The sequence below is a fragment of the Pyxicephalus adspersus genome, chromosome 4 (assembly GCF_032062135.1).
Source record: "Pyxicephalus adspersus chromosome 4, UCB_Pads_2.0, whole genome shotgun sequence".
Classification (NCBI taxonomy): Eukaryota; Metazoa; Chordata; class Amphibia; order Anura; family Pyxicephalidae; genus Pyxicephalus; species Pyxicephalus adspersus.
The window spans coordinates 119,880,359-119,907,685 of NC_092861.1; the positions used below are offsets into that span (position 1 = coordinate 119,880,359).

The window sequence follows — 27,327 nt, forward strand, 5'->3', positions numbered from 1 at the left end:
GACAAGTCCGCTTCCCTGATTGGTCTTGCAGGTCCCAATAATTCGGTCTCACTGGCAGAATTTACAAAGGCCTTTCTCGCCTACATGTTTGGTAAGTGAGAATGGCCCAATTTGGCGCAAGACCGAATTTAATAAATTTGCTGGCTCATCCCCACTGGTGACTACCTGTATAATTCAAAATTTTTACATTTTTATTGTTTTTATCTATATAATCAACTCAAAGCAAGGTAAGAACCAGAAAGAGCTTTTCAGAGAATGGCACAGTTATAAAAATTTGAAAATAAATTATACAAGGCTTGTGTAAACATCTGCACTAACATAGTCAAATACATAATGGATGTTTTATTTTGTGTTTTTATTCATTGATGCATCAACACTTGTTGGCTGTCATATTGGTGACCTGTAGAGCAGAAAATAATTTCAGGAAATGGGTTACTGGCTGCATCACTATGTGAAAAGAAGAAATGTAGTGCAAGCCCAGAATCTGCAATCTGACACATTTAATGTACAGCGCTGCGTAATATGTAGGCGCTATATAAATCCTGTTTATTAATCACCCAACCGTTAAACCCGACCTTGGTTCGGGGTAAAAAAAATTGCAAAAATCAGTAAACCCGAACTTTTGTCGGGTTGTTAAATGCATTAACTTACCTGGTCCCCGCTGTGATCATCTGTTCTGTTCCAGCGTCGATCTCTAAAAAAAAATACTTACCTTCTCCCCGCAGCTCCTCCGGACACGTCCTCTTTCTTGCTTCTTCTCCCGGCGAGTGCAGTGACGATCTCCTAATAATAATAATAATTAACTGCTGGATTTATATATTGGATCAACTCAACTTCATCAGATTACCCTGCAGCGCCACCGTGTGCTCAATCATGGAACTGCACGTTCCTGCTAATAGGCAGTCTGTTTGTATTCGCCTTACAACACACTGCAGCCCACTAATATTATTTATTAGCGCTGTCATTAGAAATCAGAACAACAATACAATTCTCATACATCGCTTTACTTCTAGCAGCTATCTCTCCTCTGCTGCACACTTATCCCATATATAGTCCTGCTCTTTAGTTCAAAGAACTGATTTGTCCAATTGGCACGTACGCTGAAGTCACGTGGTGTCATGTCTCCTAGGCAGCAATGAAAGCTATATCATGTGGTCTGTATAGGCAGAGGCGCAGAGTTGTGACGTGTTCAGCTTGGCAACCTGGAGACCGTATACACAGCAGAGGATTGTGCAGGGCGCAGGTTGTTATGCTGGTCTCGTCGGATCTCCTTCCCCCAATAGGTGTACCATAGAGAAGCAGGAGGTCTCAGCGTGGTAAAGACTGTCTGCAGGTTACTATCTGTACAGCTGTAAATACATAGTGCATTGTTTGTGTCTTCTCTATGATACCCCCTGCACCCAGTGCCAGTCTATTATTAGCTTTGCAATGGTGTAAGTAACACATAGATATGTATCTTGAGGTATTTGTGCGATATGTATAGACCTGGCATGTTATAGTGAATGCATATCATACATTGACTTGTCTAGGAGATGAGGTGACACAATGCAGGGTCCAGTCATAGACTGCAGGCCTCTCCTCAGGAATATGAATGGGTAAATCACCAACAATGCAAGGCCAATGGTGGCTGCTGGACATGCATTGTATATGGTCGGAGAGAAGGCCGGCATTGGGGCTGTCACAGCTGGAACTGATAATAGGGAGCACTGCAGTGACCCAGAGTGATAATAGTATAATAGTGTTCTGTCATTCCCAATGGGAGGACACACAGGGGCTAAGTACACACGTGCAATTGTTCTCAGACTCAGGGCCAATATCGGACGAGAATCTGCTGTGTGTACAGCGCTTATCGTCCGAACGACCGTCCTGGCGGATCCACTAGGATGGGCGATGATCATAATGGAAGTGAAAGGGAGAGAACGCAGTGAGGTGCCGCTTTGTCGCTTTCCCCCTTCCCTCTCCATAGAGCAGAACGGTGCTGTATGTATAGCACTCGTTCATGCATTGTGCAGTCGTTTGTCGTTAGAACGGATCTTTGCACGTGTGTACATAGCCAGCCTTAAAGTGGAGCTAAACTGAAAAAACAAAAAAAAAAACACCTTCATTTCCGCAGAACCCTCAATCCCACAGGAGCTTTCCTTGTTCGGGTCCCATGCTGTCCTGGAATTCTTCGCTCCGCCAGGAGCCGTCATCTTTAGCCTTCTTTTGGCTACGTCACCTGATCTCGCACTGCACAGTTGTGAGATCGGGTGATGTAGCCTACTGTAAAGGGGAAAAAAAGAGTGCAGATCTCAATGTGCATGCATGAGATCGCCATTTCTTACCTCTCAGTGTAGAAAAATGCCCCAGGAACCAGAAAGCAGCCAGGAGCCTCGAAAAGTTGGTTCACAATACAGGGGCTGCCACCCACCTATTGTCCCTGGTACACATTGTAATGGAAGTCCAATTTTTTTTTAGGGATAATATCATTTTCCAAAAGGTTTGGATGACAACTATCCAAAAGGGGATATTCTTTTGCTTCAATGAGATCTTCCGTAACTTCCATTGTGTGTCTGGAACTGAAAGTGATGGAAACCCCCATGAAATGACATATATTAAATAAATAAATAAATAAATAAATAAAACAACGATGATCTTACCTCTGTCATTCATTATCTCTAACAAAAACATGTCTTGGTTTCGTGTTTTCAATATTTTTGGAATTGCCAATTTTTAAAGCTGGACTCCAGATAAAATAAAAAGTTACCCTTGCATTTGAGCTCCCCATTACATTGCATCAGTGCAAGAACAGAAAAGTAATCTTGCATATCTCTCATCTCTCTGACGCTCTGATGGTGGGCTTTCAGGGTCCTCACTTACAATGAAAGATAGAATTAAAACAACCACCATGTCCAATTCAACAACATGACACTGAAGTTTCAGATGAAGCATACATCACTATTTCTACCTTAATCCAAATACATTTTCTATATTAATATGCCTGCTGTCTCTGACAATGTGATAATGTATATGTCATAAAGAATTAATAAACATTTACATGTATGTATTAACTTTTACAGAGATCATAGTACTCTCCCAACACTTGGTCTGATTTATTAAAGCTGTCCAAGGCCTGGAGAGGATACACTTTCATCAGTGAAGCTGGGTGATCTAGCAAACTAGGAATGGATCTGGTTTAGGCCTGCAAACATTTGCTAACAAAACAAAGCTCAGCCTCTGTTGCAGCAGAAATTAAAAATTAGTTAGCTTTCTTTTTATTTGACATCTTTTACTGTAGTTGCGTTGTGTTTAAGCCAGTGACTACATCAATCTGTCAATCACCTCTCTATGATTACCTTTACATTATACACATACCCTACCTCTGTCATTCCAGTAATATTATTGTAGCTTATTTCTTGTCATCTTTCTGCCTGTAATTTTTTCTTTAGGTGCCTCTTCTGCTTTATATCATGGATCATAAGATGATGTCAGCCAAAAAGAATAGAGGTCCGCTGCAAAATACAGTGAGGGTGACAGATGATCTGAAAAGACAGGTATGAAATATCTATATTTGATGTACTGTTGTTCATAGTCAGTCAGTTCATGAATCAATCAGCCAATTCTAGCCAGTACTCCTAACATTAAAAAAGGTTAAAAATCAAAGGGGTCTTTGTTACATCTTTTCTGGGATTCGTCCAGTTTCACTGTGGTTATAGAGATTACATGTCTACACAATAAATTAAACATTTCTGCAGTCTATTACAACATATTTTTGTGTCTATAATATTTTTTTAATTGTGACAAAATGTATCTGTTCTTACAAAGTTCACTAAACCACTCACATTATTTCTTGTCATGTAAACATGGTATACATGAAATATACNAAAATAAAATTGCTCAATGTCTCCCTTTAAGAATGTAGTCATTCTTAAAGAGAGAAAGTGAAGATGAAAATATGGCGGCTGCATATCTGGACTTGATTTTAAAAGTACAGACTCTATTTCTGACCCTGATCTTGGCTAGCTAGTGATCCTGGGACCTTGAACAAACAAGCAGTCAATCAAGTCTGAAAGGATTGTTTTCTCAATTACTTAGGAGAACAGCCAATTGATTATGTCTTTGGTTTTATTTCATGTAACCCAAGCATCTTTTTGTGTGACAGGTTATTAGGTGGTTGGATTTAACACTCAAAAAGCAGTTAGATTGTAAGCCCTTCTGGGCAGGGTCCTCTCCTCCTGTGTCACTATCTGTATCTTTCTGTCATTTGCAACTCCTATTTAATGTACAGCGCTGTGTAATATGTTCGCGTTATTTAAATTCTATGTAATATTATTATTATTAATATTAATAATAATAATAATAATAATAATAATAGCTTTTCAGCCTGGCAATTCTGTGCTAGCAGGGAGAAAACACTAGTGAGTTTTCAAAAGTCAATTAATTCTTGGGAGCTAAGTCTGCACATTTTAAATAAAAGCAAAAATAGGCCAAATCAGACCCATGGCTGATTAACCGAGTATACATCCCAGAAAAAGGAGTTATGTGGTACATACATTACAACAACGTTTACAAAATTGACATCTTTAGTGATTTTTCACAGGAACAACCCACTTATTCAATATTCATAGATGAATATTGAATCATCAATATGAATCATGAGTTTTAAATAGGTTTTTCTCTCCTCTTTCTCCTCTAAAGAAGCATGTTGTTCCTGCAAAACACATCGTGTTATTTATAAAACACCAAAGATGTCAGCTTTGTAATCGTTGTTGTAATGTATGCCAATTTTAATATGAAAAAATACTGAAAATTGTTTTTTTTAACTTTTAAACCACGTAACTCCTTTTTCTGGGCTGTATTGAATATACTGTTATTCAGTCATGGGTCTCATTTGACCTATTTTTGCTTTTTCAGTATTATAATTTTAAAAGTAGGTTAATTGATTATGGTTTGAATGTGCTTACAGGGGGTACCATTCCTTTGCACTTTTTCAATATTTTAAGAAAGGAGATTCAGAATATTGCATATTCATTTGTGACATGTTCCCTTTCACTTACACATTGAATGTTTACACGTGCAATGATCATATTGACTAATCTAATATCAGGTGTTCTTATCAGCAGCAGCATGTTCAAATGTCTTCTATGAGTAATAAAAGTCCACATACCTGAAACAAATTATTTGTATGTGATTAAAAAAGAATGCAGCTAAGTGTTATACTGGCCACCATATTATTGCAAATATACCTGTTGCTATTTCCAGTAACTGAACACAGGGAAACCCGTCTTGCACAGAGCTACTGGTATTTGTAAAGCATGAGCACTCTTGTCAGACAACATTGACACCATTGAGTACTTTTGTGTCCATCTTGTTTTTAGGGAGCCATTAGAGAGAGTTTCCCTTTCATGCTGTCTCAGTGATACCTGTGCATAAAATTGAGGGTGTCATTGTCATTTGGACAGTACACCGACAACAGTGTAACCATTGTCAGATATGCTGATGCTCTGCTCTACTAAAAGCATCCATTGGATAGATTTCTATTACGTCCTCTCCTGACACATGTGACATAATTGCATCAGATAAGGGCATGCATATTTGGCATCCATAGCATAGCATAGTGATAAAAGTATGTGAATTAATTGTGGTTCATGCTTTTTACTTTTTTGGAATGTTCCTATTAATATGCATTAATAAAAAAAAAAAAAAATTCAATGAATTGTATAGAGACTGTGAATCACTATTGGTAGTTAAGCTCATAATTGTGCCCTAAATATTTCAGTCCAGTAACTGAAATGTTTATTGCAAATCAATAATTCATAAAAAGTAAAGGCTCATGCTCTGTTTTCTTAGTTTCAAGGCCACGTTACCCTTGTCCTCAGTCAACATTCGCCTTGAAGACTTCACTAGAGGACTCATGACAGTAGTTTTGTGGCTTGTATCTTGTAGATTAAGGAACTTTCATTGGGTCAGAGTGTCAGAAATGAATCCAACCTGTTATCATTAGCATGGTCATATCCCTATATAACATAGAATAAATAAAATAAATGTAATTCTGGTGAATCACCAATTTATGGGATTCTCAAGCCAACAAGAGCAAAATTCATTTTTAATGTAATAAAACTTACTTTATTAAATACCATTAAAATTTCTTGGATAAAAAGTACATAAATAAAATCAACGCATAATAGATACTCCTTTTGGGGCTTCCCCTTTGGGTAAGCCCAATTTTCTTTATGCGCTTCGCGGACAAAAATCTGCTTCCGCAAAAAAAAGGAGATCTACAATCACAAAAAATGCATACAATGAATTCTCAATTAACATCAAATTGTTATTTACAAAATTTATATCTTTAACGAAACAAAATTACCACTCTCATATAGATAAGTATAGATGTACCGGATAATGCGGATATGCGACACACTTCTCACACAGAGTGGTAGGAACTGGAACGGACAGCTACAGCAAGAAATACTTCCAAAAGGCAGGCCACTGGGTTTTGTTTTCAGCATTTTATTTGAAACAGCAGTTCTATTCCTAAATGATGGGCACAGATAATTCAATCGTATTAATTAAAGAGATACTGAAAACACAACCTGTTGTGAGTACTTGAGTGGATTTAAGAAACGCTGTATGTAGTGTAGTGTGTTCTACATAACTGTTAGACTCATGGCAACAATACATGATCTAAAAAGTCAGTCTCAGCCTGTCATAATAATGCTGATCTCACAGATTTTATTCTTAGACAGCACTACAGACCTGTCAGAGATTGGACCTGTATTACATGCTATGTTTTGCCTGTTTTGCCTGTTTGGTTAGGGGACAAAAGTAGTCAAGTTTCAAAAGGTGCTTTTTTAAATGTGTGGTAGGTAGGTGTAACCCTAATAGGACAATAAGAGAGTTCCAGAGTGGGGGCAGCTCTAGTCCTAATTCATTAAAGCTCTCCAAGACTGGAGAAGAACATTTCCATCAGTGAATCTGTGTCATCCAGCAAACCTGGAATGGATCTGGTCCAGTAATAAAAATGATTGCTAATAAATGGCAAATGACTTTTATCCATTCCAGGTTTGCTGGATCACCCAGGTTCATTGATGAAAGTGTATCTTCTCCAGTCTTGGAGAGCTTTAATAAATCAGGGCCAATGAGTGAGGAAGTAATAAGTAGGTAATTTGGAAAGCGGAGATTACAGCTTGGGCTGTAATGGTTACTCAGACTCATGGCTTCTCATATAGGGCCTGATTTATAATAGCCTTCCAAAACTGGAGAAGATAAATCATTGATGGAAAACCTGGGTGATCCAAAAAACTTGAAATATTTCTGATTCACGACTGAAAACACTTTAGAAAAGCCCATATTAGCAAATTAAACTGCAGTTTTAGGTTTTTCCCAATTCAGACTGTCATGGTGTCACAGGAACAGGAAGTGAAGGTAAATCTTCCCCTTTTTTTACATGATAGGGGGAGGCTTTTTCAGCACAGTGGGCAGATTCTGGACTCCATACCTTCACCTTACCTCTCCCCCTTTTCTCTCCATGTCTTTCCATACTCCCTTTTCTCTGACATATTTCCTCTGTCCCTTTACTTGTCCTGGTGCTTTTCTTTACTATCTTTATCAAGTTTTGAGCATGTTTCTTGTTTGCCAACTGAAATTAGCTTTATGATAAACTACATAAATCTTGGCCCTGTATTTTTACATTTGCCTTCTCATATTTTATCAATTACCTTGTTTGTTCTTGTTTTTTGCTTGTTTTAAAAATGTAATAAAAACTTTGAAAACACTTTCCTCTCTACTTTTTAGTGATAGAAGTGGTAAAGTTTTTGGTCTAAGGTATTTTAAAAAAATAGATAGAGAAGGACACATATGCCAAGATGCACACAAAAGGAAATCCCCTTCATGCATAAAACAAACAATGCCATATGCCTAAACAATCAGAGAAAAATAAAAGTCCTATTTCCTATAAGTGGCCCCAAGCGAGAAATTACTGACATACCCATATCAAAAGAATAAAAATCCATAATGTAAACATAATGTTAACATATACAACATACAATCAATAAAAAAAAATCACATGGCTTTAACTTAAAATTTGTGCTCATGTACAATAAAAAAGTATCAAATTTATTTTCTCTTCATCCAATGCATTTCACAGCAACAGCCACTTCTTCAGGGGATTTGATATCAGAATAACAAAGCAAACAAACAGATATCCAAAGCAGTATGTAAAAAGAAAGGAGAAGGAAAAATGGCTTTCTTTTGGCCAACAAATATGCAAATTAACTTGTCTTGTTGTGGCTATCCAAAGTACCAAGGTCATGTTAAAATATGGGTCACACTGCATGCAAGGCTGGTATTATGGAGAGCACTGGAATAGTGTCATTGGTATCAGGTTTACAAACTTTCACCAGTACCCCTCACCTGGGTCAGTGAATCAAATGTTGTTGTATATGCACACTTCAGCCTGGTCCCACTTCCACCCAGTAAACAAACAAGCAAGCATGCCATGGCATGACAATAGAATGTTTGCTTTGTTATTCTGCTATCAAATCCCCTGAAGAAATGGCTGCTGCCACAAAACGCATCGGAGTGCTGGGAAAATAAATTAGAAATTTTCCTCACATGAGGAAAGATGTTGGTTATGTCAGATTTTTTTATGCAAGAAAACCTAGCGAGGTCTATATGTACTATGCAATACGTGTGTGTGTGTGTGTGTGTATATATATATATATATATATATATATATATACACACACACACACATGGATACATTCACAGTCTAGAAGTCTAGAGTGGTGTAGGATTTTATGTCTGCAGTTTGTTTGGGAATAGAATGGTTATGTGGACCTGGGCCTGTGGTGGGGCATTAGAGGGCTGGGCAGCTCCAAAGCTTCATGGACCAAACTGGTTTGGGACGGAGTATATATTTCTTAGGATAGTTTAGGTTCTGTACCATGGGTAAAACTTTTGTAACTGAATTCTTGATATTTAGTTCCAGTAAATGATTTATAGGAGAGTTAAAATTTTTAGTTTTTATGTATCCCTGTAGAGTCTGCAGGTCTTTTTTCATAGGATGTCTAAAAAGCCAGGTTGAGTTTGGGAAATGGATTTAACAGAAGTTTGTAAATTAAATAAAAAGAGAGTCTTATTGGGCCTGAAGTTGTAAATTCACACTCAGATTGTGTTTTGTTTGATTTAGGTTAGTGCAAAAGTTGAAGGATCCTTCAGGAAACCCCTACAAAGAAAGCTCTGGGTCTTTACTTGTATTGGGGATATTATGTGGCAGCATTGCTCAATGATAATGCTCTAAGAGTGGAATGTTGGAATTCTTGCTATGAGAAAACTATTCTGCACATAGTATTACACATAATATAATCATTGTAGCATTCTCAGAAACATGTTCCCTATGCTCTTACTTTGCAGGTTACTAATAATATGTTACAAAACAGCTATTTAGTAGGCACCACCTACCATTGTGATTTTTATCTTGTATTGAGCAATCATTCTGTTTAAAACCAAGATTTCTTCATACATGTGTCTGGTCCAGTTGCACTCCAGCCTTTTTGTTTAGTTTCATATAGATTGTAAAAAGCATTGAAACTCTGTCCAGTTTATAATGATAACTTTAACCTTTAGGAAGACTTTACTTCCTGTCTTAGCGACACTTGTCATACCCAGAAACACATGTTGTCACAGAGAGAAATTGTACTATTAGGGCACCATGGTAGCTCAGTGGTTATCACTCTGGCCTTTGTAGCGCTGGGTCCCAGGTTCAAATCTCAGCCAGGACACTATCTGCATGGAGTTTTCAGGTTCTCCCCGTTTGTTTGGGTTTCCTCCAGGTTTCCTCCCACATTCCAGAAACATGCACTTAGGTTAATTGGCTTCCTCCAAACTGACCTTATTAAGACATATGAGTGTGGTAGAGACATTAGATTGTGAGCTCCTTTGAGGGACAGCTAGTTATAGGACTGTGGGCTTTGTAGAGTGCTGCATAATATGTTGGCGCTATATAAATACTGTATAATAATAATGAAATATGAGCAGCTATGGAAATCTTGACAGATTGTAACCCTTCTCTGCTCTAGAAATGAAGATGACAGGAACAGGATGAGAGAAGTAATGTCACTCTGATTAAAAACTCTGCAGTGGTTCTAAATCTAAGGCAAGCTGCTCTTGTGAAGGACTAGAAAGGGGCAGAGATACAACATCACTTCTTCTGCTGATAAGACTGCAAGCAAACATGTCTGTAATGGGGTGGAAATACAGTGGAAACCTTACTAATGGGCACAACACAAGAATAGTTTTAAATTGGAACAATTCAATTTTGATTTGAGATCTAGTCCTTCTAACAAATCTTTACCTAAGTTATTTTGCCTGAAGTTGGGCTTGGTGTCGCCCAGTAGATACTGAAGCATGTAAACTCACATGAGATCCAGTGAACTGTAAGACTGTATGATATGCTGAACATCTTCTATCTTTGTTCATTATGTTGTTTTGCTTTTTATATGCTGCATGGAGGATGTTCCAAAGACTCAAATGTACAGGACTTTATTGGTGCTCCTTTCACATGCTGACATTTGTAATGTTCTGTTGTTGGCTGGTTTTGTCTCTAGTGTCCTTTCTGGCCCAAAATGAAGATGAACCTGATATTGATGTACAACCTGCCAACCCAAACCAAATGAATTATTCAGATATTACATAACTTCCGAAGAGTTTTTGTTTGGGTGTGATATGTGAAAAAAACATGTGTATGAGTCAGTGTCATTTATATGATACTGGGAGTGACCACACCTTTGTTTTACTTACAGAACAACTTCTAAATCTGTTTTAGTCTTCCTCACTTTACATAAGCTGATGTGATGTTGGTATCACCTTGTTAATCATATTCCATTCATTATTGAACTGTATCTGAGAGATTGGATTGGAGAAATACTAGGAAAAGTCAAGTGAGGACCACATGTAGTAATGATATTACATTTATAGAAGGCTAGGAAGCATATCTTTGTCATTAGGAAAATATTTCAAACCAAATGTGCTAAACTAACATCCCAGAGGCCATATAGATCCTATCAGTGCTAACCTGGTAAGCCTAATGCCTGTGATTAAAAAATGTAATTTTCTATTTTCTCTCCCTGTAAAAGCAATGGTCACTCGGTAGATGTAATTTGATTTGCTGCTGGGTCAAAGCTAGAGATCTTCAATCACCAGGAGGCATGAGCTTAAGCCTGATTTCAGCCTTCATTCTGACTTATCAGTGGTTTCTGGGACAGAGAGACCACTGCTTTCTCACAGAGAGCTAATGTCATTTCCCAACAGCCTGCTAAGAGTAATGATCCTAATCTAAATATCTAATGTGTAAATCTGCCCCCCCCCAAGAGAAAATTTTAATGACACAAGAGACAGAGAAATAGGGGGCAGATCTTTTTGAGAATTGAGAAAAATGGTGTTCATGAAGTAATGGTTTAACTCAACCTTTATAACATGGGGGAATCCTCGAAGTAACTTTTTGGTCTTAGGAAACCCATGTTATAATTTCTATAGCCGCAGCTGACAGTACATTAGCTTGGCGCTTAGTGGGATGAATGCCTTTTAAATTGCTGGCCAGGGGGAAGAATGTCAACCTTACAGATAGCTAAAAGACCATTGGTGTCACCTAAACTGACACAAATTGCTTATTACTCAACAAACCCCTAGCAACATCTGGAGAAACCCTAGTTGAGAAACAGTGTTTTAACATAATATGATTAATATAATATACTTACTATGAATATTATTTTTATTTATCTACCCGGTCACATGTCTTAGATTGGATCATTAAGCCTGATTTATTAAATCTTTCCAAAGTGGAGAGGATACACTTACTTCAGGTGAAGCTGTGTGATCCAGCTAACCTGGAATGAATTTCCCAAAGTCATTTGCTATTTATTAGCAAATGTTTTTAATCCTGGACCAGATCCATTACAGGTTTTTTTTGATCACTGAGCTTCAGTGAAGAAAATGTACCCTCTCCAGCCTTGAACAGATTTAATGAATCAGGACCATTCTCTTTTGGGCTTAACATTTTGTCTGTTTTCTGTAATTTGTCATGTCCCATAATATTTTGCTCTGTAAACCCTATTTATTTATGTTTTAGTTTGAAGATCTACTACGTGAGACCTTAGAAAAGGATGCTTCAAAACCTGTCATTAGAAAAGAGTTCTACCAAAGGTATTGTTCTTAAATCAGCAAAGACTATGTTATTATTATACTTAGCAACTGATTATTTTGGGAAACGCTAAACAATGTTTTTTTTTTTTCAAAAAGTTAAGCTACATACATGTGCTAGATTAGTGTTCTCCCCAGCTGTTTTTACCCGCCTACAATTTCTTACCACCTGGCTTAAAAAAATTCTGTGATGAATACTGTAGATATTAGTTTCCCAAAACAAATGATAGTGATTGTTACAAAGAAAAATCTAGTTTGTGTACACTGTTCCTTCAGCGTCAGCCATGCACTATGGCATACAGTGCTTGTATGTTACTTACCTTTGTTTTACGTTCATCATTATCTTTCTTTTGTAGAAGTCTTCATTTAAAGAGTTTGGTGGATAAAAACAGAGAGACTCTTCAAAATTTAAAAAAGGTAAGAGAAGTATGTTTGACCCAATGCTGCATATATTCAATTCAAGAAAAGGACCATTTTAGTCTCATAGCATAAAAAATATTTTAGGGGGATTATTATCAAAAAGAGTTATACCATTTGCAAAGTTTTTTATTCCTGTCCTGATTACATTTTTTCACTGGTAAGGGAATCTCCTGCTTTGATCTATCGGCCCATAGAACCTGCCAAAGCATATTCCTGTGATTTAGAATACAGTACATATACCCTATATTTGTACATCACTGTATTACCAAGTTCCATAGATGTCTTTGGGGCTGTATTGCACAGGCACAGGCTGGACCAAGGCTGGATGATGTTACAAATGGTGGAGCAGCAGCCATCACGTCTTGGTTAGTATGAATCTAAGGAGGGTGGGATATATTAGGTTAGGGGAAGGTGGGGGAAGGATAAGTGCAGATGGGTAAAAAGTGCATTTATTCTTTAATCGATCTTCAATTTATGCTAAATGTATTCCTAACATACTTATTTATTTCATGACATAACATGACTTAAAGAATCATGCTTGTTCCTTCCTGTTTTTATGTTTTTTAGGAATGCATTATTTTATAAAAATAAAACAAGTGTTGCTTATCCTGCCGCCTATATTGGATAAGGGTAGCTGCTCTCTTTAAATGTGTTCATTAGTTCCATATATAATGTATTTGATTTATTATATGTACCACCTGAAATATGTTCTGAACAGTACTTTTGTGTAATTTTTGACATACAGTTATATAAACGGCCTCCACACATCCCCTGAGATGCTAGTTGGCGAAACGCGACTGGATGAGAGACTGCATTTTTGTGATCATTTAGAGTTTCCTTTGTCTAGTTTGAGCATCTTGTTTCCCATGGTGTGAATGGGACAAGACATTGCTCATGAAAGAATTTTGTATTGTTGTATAAATTGTTTTTGTCTGTTTCTAGTAAAATTTAACAGTATTTGGCGCAAAAAAACCCTACTTTCTCTTTCTTCACCAATGCATTATTGTAAACAATAATGACTATATTTAGCTGTTTCTGGAATTACATATTTAATGTTATATTTAGCTTAGCGTTTGGTCAGAATGTTTGTTTTGTACACTATTTAATAGTCACAGCGCTATACAGTTAGGTCCATAAATATTTGGACAGGTACAACTTTTTTCTAATATTGGTTCTGTAGATTACCACAATTAATTTTAAATGAAACAACTCAGATGCAGTTAAACTGCAGACTTTCAGCTTGAATTCAGTGGGTTGAACAAAAAGATTGCATAAAAATGTGAGGAACTAAATCCTTTTTTTAACACAATTACTTCATTTCAGGTGCCCAAAAGTAATTGGACATATTAAAAAGCTGAAAATAAAATGTTCATTTATATTGGTTGAAAACCCTTTGCTGGTAATGACACCCTGTAGTTTGAACTCATAGACATCACCAGATGCTGGGTTTCCTCCTTTTTAATGCTCTGCCAGGACTTTACTTCAGCGGCTTTCAGTTGTTGTGGGCCTTTCTGTCCGAAGTTTAGTCTTCAACAAGTGAAATGCATGCTCAATTGGGTTCAGATCAGGTGACTGACTTGGCCATTCAAGAATATTCCACTTCTTTGCTTTAATAAACTCCTGGGTTGCTTTGGTTGGTAGACTTGGATATAGATACGCCTAATTCCTGGAGAGTGTTGTTCACTTGGTTGGCTGTTGTGAAGGATTTTCTCTTCACCATGGAAATGATTCTGCGATCATCCACCACTGTTCCGTGTCTTCCGTGGACGTCCAGGTCTTTTGGCGTTGCTGAGTTCACCAGTGCTTTGTTTCTTTCTCATGATGTACCAAACTGTGGATTTTGCCACTCCTAATATTGTACCAATTTCTTGGATGGGTTTTTTCTGTTTTTGCAGCCTAAGGATGACTTGTTTCACCTGCATGGAGAGCTCCTTTGAATGCATGTTGTCTGTTCACAGCAAAATCTTCCACATACAAGCACCCTCCCCCCCCAAATCAACTCCAGGCCTTTTATCTGCTTAATTGATAACGACATACCAAAGGAATTGCCCACACCAGCATACCAGCATACCAGCATATGAAATAACCTTTGAGTCAATTGTACAATTACTTTTGAGCCCCTGAAATGAAGTGATTGTGTTTAAAAAGGATTTAGTTCCTCACATTTTTATGCAATCTTTTTGTTCAACCCACTGAATTAAAGCTGAAAGTCTGCAGTTTAACTGCATCTGAGTTGTTTCATTTAAAATTTATTGTGGTAATGTACAGAACCAAAATTAGAAAAAAGTTGTCTCATAAAAAAATATTTATGGACCTAACTGTAGATTTTGTTTATGTTTTATGCATGTGGTCAGGGTAAAGCACTCTTTATTTTATAAAGATAACTAATATTTTATTTTATCTATTTTTTCTTTGTCCTTTTGTCAGGCTGATGAGCCTGCTCCTGTTGGCAATTATGACCAGAGGAAAGAAGATGAAGATCGGAGATTAACACAGCTATCTCAACAACTGAAAAATCTTTCAAGGACTTTAATTCAGGGTGATGGAGATCTAAAGTAAGTTGAATAGATTGACTAAAGTACATTATAGGTAAAAATTCTGTCATTTAAACCATACAGATTAGGAAAATGTTGACAACAAATCGGTGGAACAAATACCCACCAGAAACCTGTCATAATGATAACAGAAGGTGTGCAGACCCAGTAACCCAAACAACAGCTATCTCATTGGCAAGATGAATAGATATTTATAAGAAATGATTGGATAGTTTAACCCTCTAGCATCTACCAAAATAAAAACCAGTTTTGGCTGGGCTGACCCTTTAAATAGTTTTATATAGAACAATCTTTCTTAACTTTTTTTTTGTAGTAACCTTTGAAATATGATTCAGATCTTCAGGGTAACCCTTTGTATAAGGGCTACATCCACAGCTCCTAGTATATTAACATGGTGGACAGTGGACAAAATGCCCCCTTTTTTTTTTTTGCTGGTAAGTGAAAAGTATTTTAACCAATGCAGATAATGCCAAAATAATCAAAGGTGTCACTTGAGATGGCACAAATTAATAATTTCTTAAGAACACCCTGGTGAAACCCTGATTGAGAAACATTGATATAAAGTACCAAACATATATGATTCTTTTCCAGAGTGCCAAAGTTCTTCTGTAAATAAAGTACTAATATTATTTTAACAGGATGGTGTAGTTGATGTAATGATGCTAGGTATTCCTGCCACCTTTTCACATCCAAAATAGCTTTTTTATAATAGAAAATTGTTCACCTGCTAACTAATTAGTGACATTTGTAGATAAACTCTTTCGAACTAAGACGTTCACTATAACACAGGGCACATGAGATGCTGTAATGTGTAAGTGGATTTTGGGAACAGTTTACATATATAGATGAAAAAATATTTGGCATGGGCTTTTTTCAGAAGGAACAGCCAACAGTCTGATATTATTGATTCAATAGTCCTTCCGGTATTAGAATAGGGAGTCTTTACCACTATTAGAATTTCAACAACCTAGGCCAGGCCAACATTTATGTGCTTTCAACAGCCAGTCAATTTCTTCAAACCAAAATAATTTGAAAAAATGAAGACAATGAAAAATGCTTTAACAATGGCATAGTGGAGAGAGGAGGCTTCACTAATTCCAGCGCATGGACTCATTTAACGGTTGTTCTGTTTTCTTTGTAACCTTTTCCAAAGGAAACAAAGTATTCTTAACTTTTATGGGATGACCAGTTGAAATGTAAGGGGGCCAGTACTAATTTATGGATGATATTAACAGTAAATAGATTATTAAATAAAACATTTGAACGCCTGAAACAAAACTAAATTTGATTCAAACAAGACATGTTGATATGGTATTTTTAATTGGAAACTAATGATTTCAGTTATTATATGTCTTTTTAAGAGAAGCTAGTGAAGATGAAGAAGAAAGTGAAGAGGAGGAAGAAGAAGAAGAAGAAGAAGAAGATCAGGATAATGACGAGGATGATGAAGAAGAGGAGGAAGATGAGGAGGAAGAAGAGTTGGACTTTACTGCCAAAGAGTTTATCACCTTGGGAGATTTCCAAGCCCAACAAAAAGAAGATCTGACTTTTAAAGTACATATTTTTTTTTGTTTTGCCTCTAATAATCATTACTTTATTTAGGTTGAGGCAGGAAATAAAGAAATGTAATAAATACATTATTTAAAGGAAAGTATTCTATGATGCAAGGAATTTCACATAGAGTCCAAGGTACAAAGTACATTTAAATCCATATGAACTCAGAAATTACAAAGTTGATTGCAATATTCCTCAATACTTGCATTACTATGGTTATGCTGTAGAAGCCTATGTATATACTAATTAATAATAATATTTACATACCCTGGCTTGCTGATTTGACAGTTACAAATCTCCTGTCAGTCTTGTAGTTATTACTGCAAAACCTAATGTGTGCTTTGATTTATACCTGCCTGGCCATTTAATTAAGTGAGCACTGTGATCTTAAAAAGTCATATTTTTACTGCAAGGTTGCAGCATGTTACTACTTCTTTTCTACAAATAGTGTACGCATTCCTTACAGTCTGTAATACTTCTACTTATCTACAAAGTTGATAATATAAAAGGTTGCAGGAAATTTCTAACTCTACCACATTTGCCTCTCCCATTAATCCTTTTCCTGCACTCACAATCTCCATTTTCCCTGCAGAGTCTCCTGTCCGCAATTGACACACTCATACCAAACACAGATTGAATGTTCAACAGTGTCAATGTATGTAGGAGTCCACACTGCAGGAATATGGGAATAAAACAAGGCTTTATTTTTTATTATTATGTTGCAAAAATTCTAAAAATATTACATTGTTTGTTATTACATTAGTTTCTGAGTACTGTTTTTTTGGGTTTATAGAAAGGGGAAGTATTGCAGATCCTGGACAAGAAGCCTGATGGTTGGTGGGTGGCCCAGAACTCCAAGGGAGTCAGGGGTCTTGTACCAAAGACCTACTTGCAAGTGAGTTATTAGTTATATTCTTCGGGGTTGTTTCCCTGATATTGTTGTAAAGCAATAACATTCTTTATATTGCATATTTGATACCTGAAATAGTTTAATTTATTATTTTAAATGTCTCATAGTATTGGATGTATATTCTTATCATTTCAATTATGCAGTAAAAGAGTGCTAAGTGGAATCTGATTGGTTGCTTTAGGCAATACAAAAAGAAAGAAATAATACAATAAATGAGACATGCTAAATAGTTCTGATCAAAAATGTTCACTGAAAATGAATTTCTGTTTACTATGCCCTTACAAAGGTAATATATTGGTCATTTTATTATCGCATATGATTGATTTGGTTTCTTTATTTTTTTTTTTATTTTGCAGGTGTACAGTGGAGGCAGTCACAGCCCTAATCCCAATGAGGTGGAAAGTGAAGAAGAAGAGGAGGATGATGAAGAAGAAGAAGCAGCTGAGGAGGCTACTGACAATACCAAGAGGTGAGCTGAATATTGTTAGTAATATGTAATTTGCCCCCCACGTAGAATTTTCGAATAAGTAGTATAATTGTATGTACACTTTGGAAGATGCATTGAAATTCTTATTTTTAGAAGTAAAGCTGCTCTACAGATCAGAGAAACTAAACCTAAAAAAAAAAAATTTACATTGCAGCTTTTCCAGTCTTTTGACTATTTTGATGCAGTGGCAGCATTAGAAACTTTGTGTACTAGGTTGACAAGGCTTACTTTTTGCTCTTTACCAGTAAAGGAAGAATATTGTCACCCTAGGTTAGGACTACAAGCACCTCCTTGTCTCTTCTCTATTACGTAGAGTTTGTTGCATGATTGAAGGCATCTAAAAAAGCCAAATACATTACTTAGTTTCAGTCCACAAGAAATTACAGGACAAAAGATTTCTGACAGAATCCAGTGCTATATTTTTAAGTTATTTTAGCTCCACATCACTGTTGTAAATATGTTATTTTTTAATTACCTATGTTGATCCTATCCCTAACAAGTGTATGTCTATTTCAGTTTACACATTATATGCCTGTATTGCTAATGTGAAAAATTGGAAAATATATCTTGTCTTTGTAATTTACAATATATTATATCATGCTAAATCCTATTTAGTGTTTCTAATATCATTTCCATGTTAGACCAGAAGCTGATGCAATTTCACTGCTGAGTGCCTCCAAGAGGTTACAAGAGGTAGGTGACCTACAGGATCCTGCTGTCTGTTTCATCCACTATAATATTACCTTGGAAATTAACTTATGTGCTTTTGTTTTGAACTACCAATTATTTTTCTTTTTCAGATGAATGCCACTGATGCATTGACCACTATGGGTACAATCCCCGCTGGCTTTCGATCATCAACCTTAGCCCAGCTCTTGGAAGAGGGTACTGTGGAATTGAATGGTTTAATCTGAATTGTAATTAACATAACTGATACTTATATGTATTTTGTTCATTTAGGCCATTGAGAAGCTGTCTTCAGCAAGTAAAAGTAAGCAAAGCTTATGATTACTTGCCGCTTCTGTTTTGCCTCGGACTAGTAGCTTGTGTCTCAGGAAGTCAGAGTTGCTGAATATAATACAAGGAAAGTTGTTGGAAGGGCAGTGATGATTGTTTGTGTACTTGACCTTTAGCAAAGTGCACTTTTCTGTTCTTTAGAATTCAGCTATTTAAATAACAGAGAAGAAGGATAGTAGGTGACATATATTATACTATACTGTCTGATCTTTGTTTAACTATTGCTTTTTTTGTACTAGTGTTAGATGTTTTAGGAGTGGCAAGAGCTTTAAACACATTCAGTTTATAGGAGGTGTGCAGATGTCCGGAGGCTACATTTAGATGGCAATTAACCACAGGCACAGATTATATGATCTGCTACTTCATGCTTACGTAGCATGGTATAACCATGACTGAGCCAAAAAAAAAAAAAAACATTATATAGGTAAACATTAGCCATTGTAATAGCCTGAAACTACAATTTTTTAAAGGTTCATGTTTGACAACAAATGTAGACTTGCTCAGTAAAGCAGTAAAACAAATTGCAATGACTGTTATATGCAATAGCCCTTAGCAACCCATCAATACCCCTGTTTGAGCTGGTACACTGAAAAAAAGATTGGTTGAATTGATTGCTAGTAGCTGATGTGACTGTTATTTTTCTTCTGTGGTTTGCAAGATGTTTGCAGGGTTTCACTTTATGCCTATGCTCATAGTAACTTACAGAGCATGCAAAATACTCCTAACAGATGTTTAGATATTAGTGAGTAGTAAGTTAGTTTTACTAATGAACTTTACATTTCATAAGCAGTACTGGGAAATATTCACATTTTGTTGCCACTATTGTGTATATATACAAAGTAAATATAATTATATGTTTCCATATGCAGGTGATCAGTACAAGTCAAGCAGGTATCTCCAGCCTGAACTTACTACTTCTCAGCTTGCTTTTAAGGATTTATTATGGGACTCGGAAAGAGGAGGTGTAAGTTTTGTTCTTTTAAAGTACAATTTCTCCAAGACAGTCTACACAAATACTAAATCCAATTTTCTATTATGCAACTGCTTCCTTTACCTTCCCAGATTAAGCCTCCTCCTTACTTATTTGTATCATACACGCTCCCCCTCTCAGACACCTCAGTACACAATGGGAGGCCTGCAGTGACAGAGGCAGTACTATCAATGCAAAAAGCAGTGGGCAGGACAATGTGTGACCAAGTGCTCATTAACAAGTTACAGGCTTGGAAGTCATCAGTGACATTGCAGATGGGCGTCTCCTGTAGCATTTTTAACATAATGTAAGAGTGGCAACTCTCTGTATTTAGTAGCAGTTGTTCCCACATAGTTGCCTACATTACTGTATTATTCCCCATAATAGATAAACAGTACATTTGTGCATATAAAACAAAGTAGGAACTAGGAAGATGGGGCTCTTTCTAGCTACAAATAATTTTGCTTTTCAATCTTTTTATTGGGTTTTGGACAAATACATTTTACACAATTTAACATATTTGAACAATATTTGACATGGGCAAATAGCTTTGAAACAACAGATACACAAAAAAAAAAAAATTTTGAAACAAACATTGATGACAGTACAGGGTAGAACTACAGATCCTGTAAAACTGTAATCCTTTGTAAGGCTTAGTCTACACAGACGTACGTTTTTGAGTGTTATAGTTAACGTCCCTTGCAACGTTTTAAAAATTAAAATGCAAGGTAAACGCAGGTAAACGCTTGAAAAGCTCCCATTGAATTCAATGGAGTCCTTTACAAGTGTTTTTAGGCTTTTTATGGAAGCTTCCATTGAAAACGATGGGGGCTTTTTTAAGCATTTTAGCAGGACTTTGGTATCTGGAAGCCTGGGTGACGCTTGAGTTGTCATCAGGGTTTCCCTTTTCTCAGCCAATGACGGAGCACTAGAGGTGAATGGGGAGACTTGTCCTCATTTGCCCTCTAGTGCCCGGGGATCCCACACTGTCAGGAGTCCCACGACTGTGCTCATGTCATGAATGCAGCCGTGGAATTCATCCTTTCATTGTGGGAAAACCTAAAAAAACAAAAGTTTAAAAGTTACACAAAACACACACATTATTAAATTACTTTAACATCAAAGCCTCGTCTTAATTTTACAATTTTTTTTAACCCTTTCAGGGAATTCAGTAAGGGTTTTATGTAATGCTGTACTCATTCCCTGAAAGGGAATACGCTAATGTAAAACACTTGTAAAAGTGCATAAAAAACTTTTTTGGCCACTAGGGCATTTCAGAATGGGCAGAAGCACACTAGGCTGGACTCTCTCCGCCCTAATGGCTCTGCCCCCCCGCCAGGAACCCCCCCAATGGGAATTCCTTCCGACGATAACACTTCCGCTGACGGGGTAAATAGGGAACATTCCCTCTCCTCCGTGTGCATTGCGGAGAAGAGGGAATTCCCTTCAGGGAGCCACATGCGGCTCCAGTAGTTTGTTCCGACCTAATCCCAGCCGGCAACCTGTGGCTCCAATGCCGCGGGTTGCCATCCTGCATTAGGCCAGATCGGCCAGGGGGCGTTAGGCCGGAACAAACTATCTGACCTAATAGCCGAAGTTTGCCGACCTCTGGTGTAGACCAAGCCTAAATGTTTAAAAGTAAAAGTTCTGCTTTCTTGATGTTATTATGACTTAACTGACTTAATAACCAGTGAAGCTGGGTGATCCAGCAATCCTGGAATGGATCTGGTCCAGAATCAAAAACATTTGCTAACAAATAGCTAAAGACTTTTAGAAAATCAATTCCATGTTTCACCCTGCCTCACTAATGAACGTGTATCTTCTCCAGCCTTGGAAAGCTTTAATAGATCAGGCCCTTTGTTTTTTTCCCCTACAACTCTATAGACTAGCTTCACATGTGACCGATTCCTAAGAGAAACACGAAGGTTGCAGTTGCTGAGCTCTCCCTAATAACAGCTTCCCATCTACAAACCCTGCTGTTGCAATACATTACAGTACAATATAAAGTTCTTTACAATCCTCTTTAATAAGGCACATTTATATCTGAGAATTAATTGCTATAAGGAATCTAGATTGTTTTACCACACTAACTAAGCTGATAGGAAAAAGGAAATGTGTATGAAATGATCAGAATAAAGTAAATTGTCGTCATTGTTGATGATGTAAAATATTTGGCAATGAAGATGGTTTCCTACAGCTCAGCTGATGTTTTTGCTGTGTCTCATTATAGTATTACATTTCTCATAGTTTCAGTGGTGATAAAGAAGCTATTTCCTATAGCATAATGCATTCCTAGTCAACAAAATTCCTTTAAAATGTGTCAGAATTGTGTCATGCTAGACCAGTGTTCAGATATCTGCTCAATCTCTGTGATGGAAAGTGAACAGGGAATCAAATGTAGATAGTGACAAAGTATTTGTGTTTGTACATGGAACCCAAATACTCTTGATCCATGCATGCACAACTCCCCAGTATGTATGTGTGGTGGTCAGTAGGAAGAATGCTTACTTTGCTAGCAAATGGGATGAATGTCAACCTTACAGATAGTCAAGAAAATGATTGGTGTCACTTAAACTAACCTGAGAGGAACACATTGCCCATCACTCAAGTAACCCCTAGCAACCTCTGGAGAAACCCTAGGGTTTCATTGAACCCTGATTGGGAAACATTGCCTTAGATGATACAGTTTAGTTAGTTAGCTATCATATTTACAAATGGTCAGAATCGAGTCCCATTATTGAAGCCAGTGGGCCTGATTTGTTAAAGCTCTCCAAGGCTGGATAGGATACACTTTCTTTAGTGAAGCTGGGTGATCCAGCAAACCTGGAATGGATTTCTTAAAAGTTATTTGATATTTGTTAGCTAATGTTTTCAATCCTGCACCAGATACATTGCAGGTTTGCTGGATCTCCCAGCTTCACTGATGAAAGTGTATCCTTTCCAGCCCTGGAAAACTTTATTAAATCAGCCCTCATATATTCTTGGGTGTGTTTCCTTTTAGAGAATACATATTGTATAGTTTTGTTTTATATACCATGAGGTGGTGCTCCCTTTTTTAGTGTAGTAGCTTTAGATGAAGTAATATTATATATTCCTATCTTAGTTATTGGATAGACAACAAGGTCACTCAATAATGTTATGATAAACCTTTTAGTGTACTGTTTTGATCGTGCAGTTTTTTCCTAGTTGACTCTGAACATTCCATACAAAGTTTTCCTCTTGCCTATGCTCTGATCTGTATCATATCAAGTAAGTGTATGACTTTATTTCTGCAGATCCAGCCTCTGCCTACCAGGGTCTCATTAGTTTTGACATTATGGAGTTGTAAGATGATACCACTGCCTGGAGCAAGTATTCAGATTCTAAGCAGACATGTTCGACTTTGCTTGTTTGATGGCATAAGGGTAAGTATACTGTGTATCATTTGGTATAACCATACAGGTTATGGTGATAAATGAGTATCGTGTTTTGCATATTTTAATGTTCTATTGATCATATATGCAGTCACACCCCAGCCATCTATGTTTGGATAAAGGGAAATCTTCAGCACCAACATAACCAGCCATACCTTCAAGCACCAACAATGGTTCTGATAAGTTGATAAGCACTGTGGTTGTGAGTTTGTTTTACATCAAATGGAATTCTTTACAACTTAAAAATTTACTTTAAAAAAAAAAAAACTGCAGCAATAACTGTTTCACAAAATATTCTGTTCTCCAGGGGTTAGGGAAGCAGTACAATAGTATACCAATAGTATAACAATAGCGGTTGGATGATTGTTAACTATCAACCTCCTCTAAAATGGTGGGGGGACACCATTACACATTCTAGAATTTTTCAACATACTAACAAATTATCCATTCGTTCAGAAAAATAGGTCCTGAATATGTCCATGCTAAAGAAATTAAACCAAAAAACAATGTTTGCAAATTTTTGTATTGTCAGGTCTTAGGTAACATTCACACAGTAAGAGCTACATGGCTACCCAAAAACTCCAAAACTTGGACTTTTTCTCCTAGGGTGAGTATACATAATACTATTTTATGTAATTTTTACTATTGGTTTATTAGGTTTTTGTTATATGTGTTTTAAAACCATGCCTTCTACTTTATATTACAATCTTCCATATGTTTACTGTCAAATTTATCAACTTAACTTTCAATTAATTTAAATTATGATATATATATATGTATATATATATATATATATATTATTGTATTTGTGCAATAAACCATTAAAATATCACAATATCATATTTTCTATATAATTTACATTGGTGAGTCTTACATTTTCTAAAGCAAAGCTTCTATTTTTGTCAGCTCTATTTGGGAAAATATAGATCTCACTGTATGAAGGTATATTCTAGCACATGAAGCATTTATTTTTTTGTATCCATTTTTTAGTTTTTTTAAATTTATTCCAAATTTAAGGTATTGGTTGGCTGTGGTATTATTCTAAATAACGCCTTGATTTTTGATTTAGGGTAAATTGGAAGACCTTAGTTTATTGCTACATATTATTCTAAGAATTGCCTTTTTATATGTGGTTGTAAGAATTTCTTTGTTTACATTTGTTATTTGTTCATACAGGTTACAGGCATTCTTCCCAGCATTTTGGATGGGGACTGTTTTGTGAGGTCTGCCAGTCAGTCACCCGAGATAGGGATTTTGTTTGAAGTAGGAGTTACTTATCTCCGCAGTGTAAGTTTTATTTTCACATTTTATGATTGTTTTGCGTGATTAGGATCTTCTTACCAAGTATGTCAGTTAGGATACCATAAACCATGTCCATGGCATAACTGGGATTATTGTTTATTTATTAGGTTTGAGCTAGTTGCTGTCCCAAATGATCATTGCATTCAAGACTATTAAATTGTAAATGAAAATATTCTGTTTGACTTCTCTTTAGCATTGGTTTCATAGCTGTAATCATACAGTGGATGCAATATGTTTTTTAGTGAACCTTTTAAAAGGGTTTGTCACATTCACAGGCAAATAGTGTACATGCCTTACCTTTATTACTGGTCAAGAATGGTCTTCGAGCCATCCTGACACCACAGTACTAGTTGCTTAGCATCTTTTCAATAAAGATGTAGGTCTTTATAATTTTAAGGATCTTCAGTATTGGAAGCAAAATACTTACTCCTGGTTTTATAGATGCATTGAAAATAAATGTGATGCCTAGATAGCTATACTTGGTATATACACTACCTACTCAGCTTCCATTTTAACTTCAGGTAAAATTTTGCTCTGAGGTTCTACAATATTTGTGGCACTCAGATTCCTCTAGACTTGCCAAATGTATTATTAGGCTCCCTAAATCTGGAGGGATAATGGCATTTCCAGACCATAATAAATTATATTGTATTTTCTGTAATATTTTTTCACAACCCTGCATGTGTACAAATAGTTTTTTTTTGTGTAGTTCTTTATGAAGAAAAAAAAAAACTATGGGCTACATTCTTAAAACAGGGAATCAGTCATTCCCTCAAACATTTCCTTGTGTGAAGTTTACAGGCCTGTGTTTCAGTGGCAGAAATAGATTCCTATGCAATTTTAGTGTGAAAACCTTCTTCATTTTATAACAGACAGGGCACAAATATATACCAATATGCAAACTAGTAAGAAACTTGTTGTGCACATACTGTAAAAAACATCCTACATCAAAATTACTGCTATGTGACCTCTATAGCTCTTTTGCTTTCTCTGTGTCTTATACTCTGCATTTATACCATGGAATTTTTTAATGTTTTAAAGTCTACAGGTGAAAGGGGAGAACTAAGCTGTGGCTGGGCTTTCTTAAAACTCTTTGATGTAAATGGCATTCCAATACCTTCAAGGTAAGATACTTGCTCCACATAATGTTTCTGATAGTAATTTTATTATTCTAATTGTAAGTGTTTGCACAGCACAGAAGATCCCCCTCCAAGTATTAAATCTTTTTTTATTTGATTTGATTATCAACTTCGTTTACTTCTAAATCTTGGATGCAGTGGCAGGATAGCTGTATAACTGCAGGCACAGAAAGATAAAGTTTTTACACTAACTGTAGTGGGGTTTATGGTACTTTACACTGGGAGCTTTTTCTTGTTGTCCAAATTCCTTATACACATAGTATAGTTTACAAAACTAGTATTTTCCTATTTATTAGAGACTGCTGGATTAAATCAGCTACTGACTTGTTAACTGTCTTTAAATCCTTTTTCACAGGGCATTGTTAGACAATATTTTATACATTGGCATTAGTTTGCACTTGAAGTTTGCTGGTCTCCATGTAAAAGATTTAAATAGGATGATTCAGGGCGGCAATTTTAGATTTTTCATTCATTCCTTTGATTCTTGTTATTCTGTCTTTGACCAAATTAATATTGTTATTATTATTATTAATAATAATAACAAACAGGGTTTATATAACGGCAACATATTACGCAGCGCTGTACGTTGAATAGGGGTTGTCAATGACAGACACATACAAACAGTGACACAGAAGGGGGAGAGGACCCCGCCCCAAAAAGCTTACAATCTAGGAGTTTATAGATACCTTTCTCTGCAATACCCACGTAGAGTTTAGCTACTTTTGGCATTAATCTTATGTTGCAACCAAAACAAAATGTAATAAAGTTTTATTCTTCTTAATTGTAATCCTGTATTTTTCAAAAATGTTTTACTTAGTTTGTAGAGACAACAAATAGCTATCTATAGTTATTAAAGTTATTTAGTAACATATTATCTATTTGATTTCACTTGTGTAAAATGTACAGTAGTAGTGTAAGTGATTAAAAATTTAGATTCTTACATAAACACTCTATACATTTCTACAATGCTATATATTTCTCGAGTTGTTGTTGCTGCATTTATTATTTTATTAGTTTATAACAACTCTTTAACTGCCATGTAATACAAAATACTTTATTTGAATTGGATCATAAAATACATTGGTGCAATGTTGTATCCAACAAAGAAATGTTTGGATGATGACAAATTGCAATGCAAAATATTCATGAGTAATCATCACTTTTGTATGCTATATTTCAGCTATTTATCATCCCTTTATAATTGGAGAAGCTGCTTGCAGTATCAGATCCGACATTACAAACATGTCCAATAGAATGTAGTTAGTTGCTTTAGACAACATCATTTTTGTTTGTACTATTTTTTTTTTATATGCGATCTTGTTCGTTGTAGCTTCATATATCTTTTTTTTTTATTTGTTTTATACATTTTATGTACACTGTGCT

The 27,327-nt window shown here is 36.2% G+C and overlaps 1 protein-coding gene across 1 annotated transcript in view; it reads left to right on the forward strand.

Moving 5' to 3' along the window:
- Positions 1-1,183: 1,183 nt before the first annotated feature.
- NPHP1 (nephrocystin 1) overlaps positions 1,184-27,327 on the forward strand; it is a 37,685-nt gene continuing 11,541 nt past the window's right edge. The window contains exons 1-15 of the mRNA XM_072409473.1: positions 1,184-1,333; positions 3,429-3,533; positions 12,107-12,180; positions 12,534-12,594; positions 15,025-15,152; positions 16,514-16,706; positions 17,500-17,601; positions 17,973-18,085; positions 18,745-18,796; positions 18,904-18,988; positions 19,990-20,084; positions 23,366-23,494; positions 24,036-24,110; positions 24,680-24,790; positions 25,847-25,929. Coding sequence (XP_072265574.1) covers positions 3,450-3,533; positions 12,107-12,180; positions 12,534-12,594; positions 15,025-15,152; positions 16,514-16,706; positions 17,500-17,601; positions 17,973-18,085; positions 18,745-18,796; positions 18,904-18,988; positions 19,990-20,084; positions 23,366-23,494; positions 24,036-24,110; positions 24,680-24,790; positions 25,847-25,929 — 1,385 coding nt within the window. The 5' untranslated portion in view covers positions 1,184-1,333; positions 3,429-3,449. The remainder of the gene's footprint in view (positions 1,334-3,428; positions 3,534-12,106; positions 12,181-12,533; positions 12,595-15,024; positions 15,153-16,513; positions 16,707-17,499; positions 17,602-17,972; positions 18,086-18,744; positions 18,797-18,903; positions 18,989-19,989; positions 20,085-23,365; positions 23,495-24,035; positions 24,111-24,679; positions 24,791-25,846; positions 25,930-27,327) is intronic.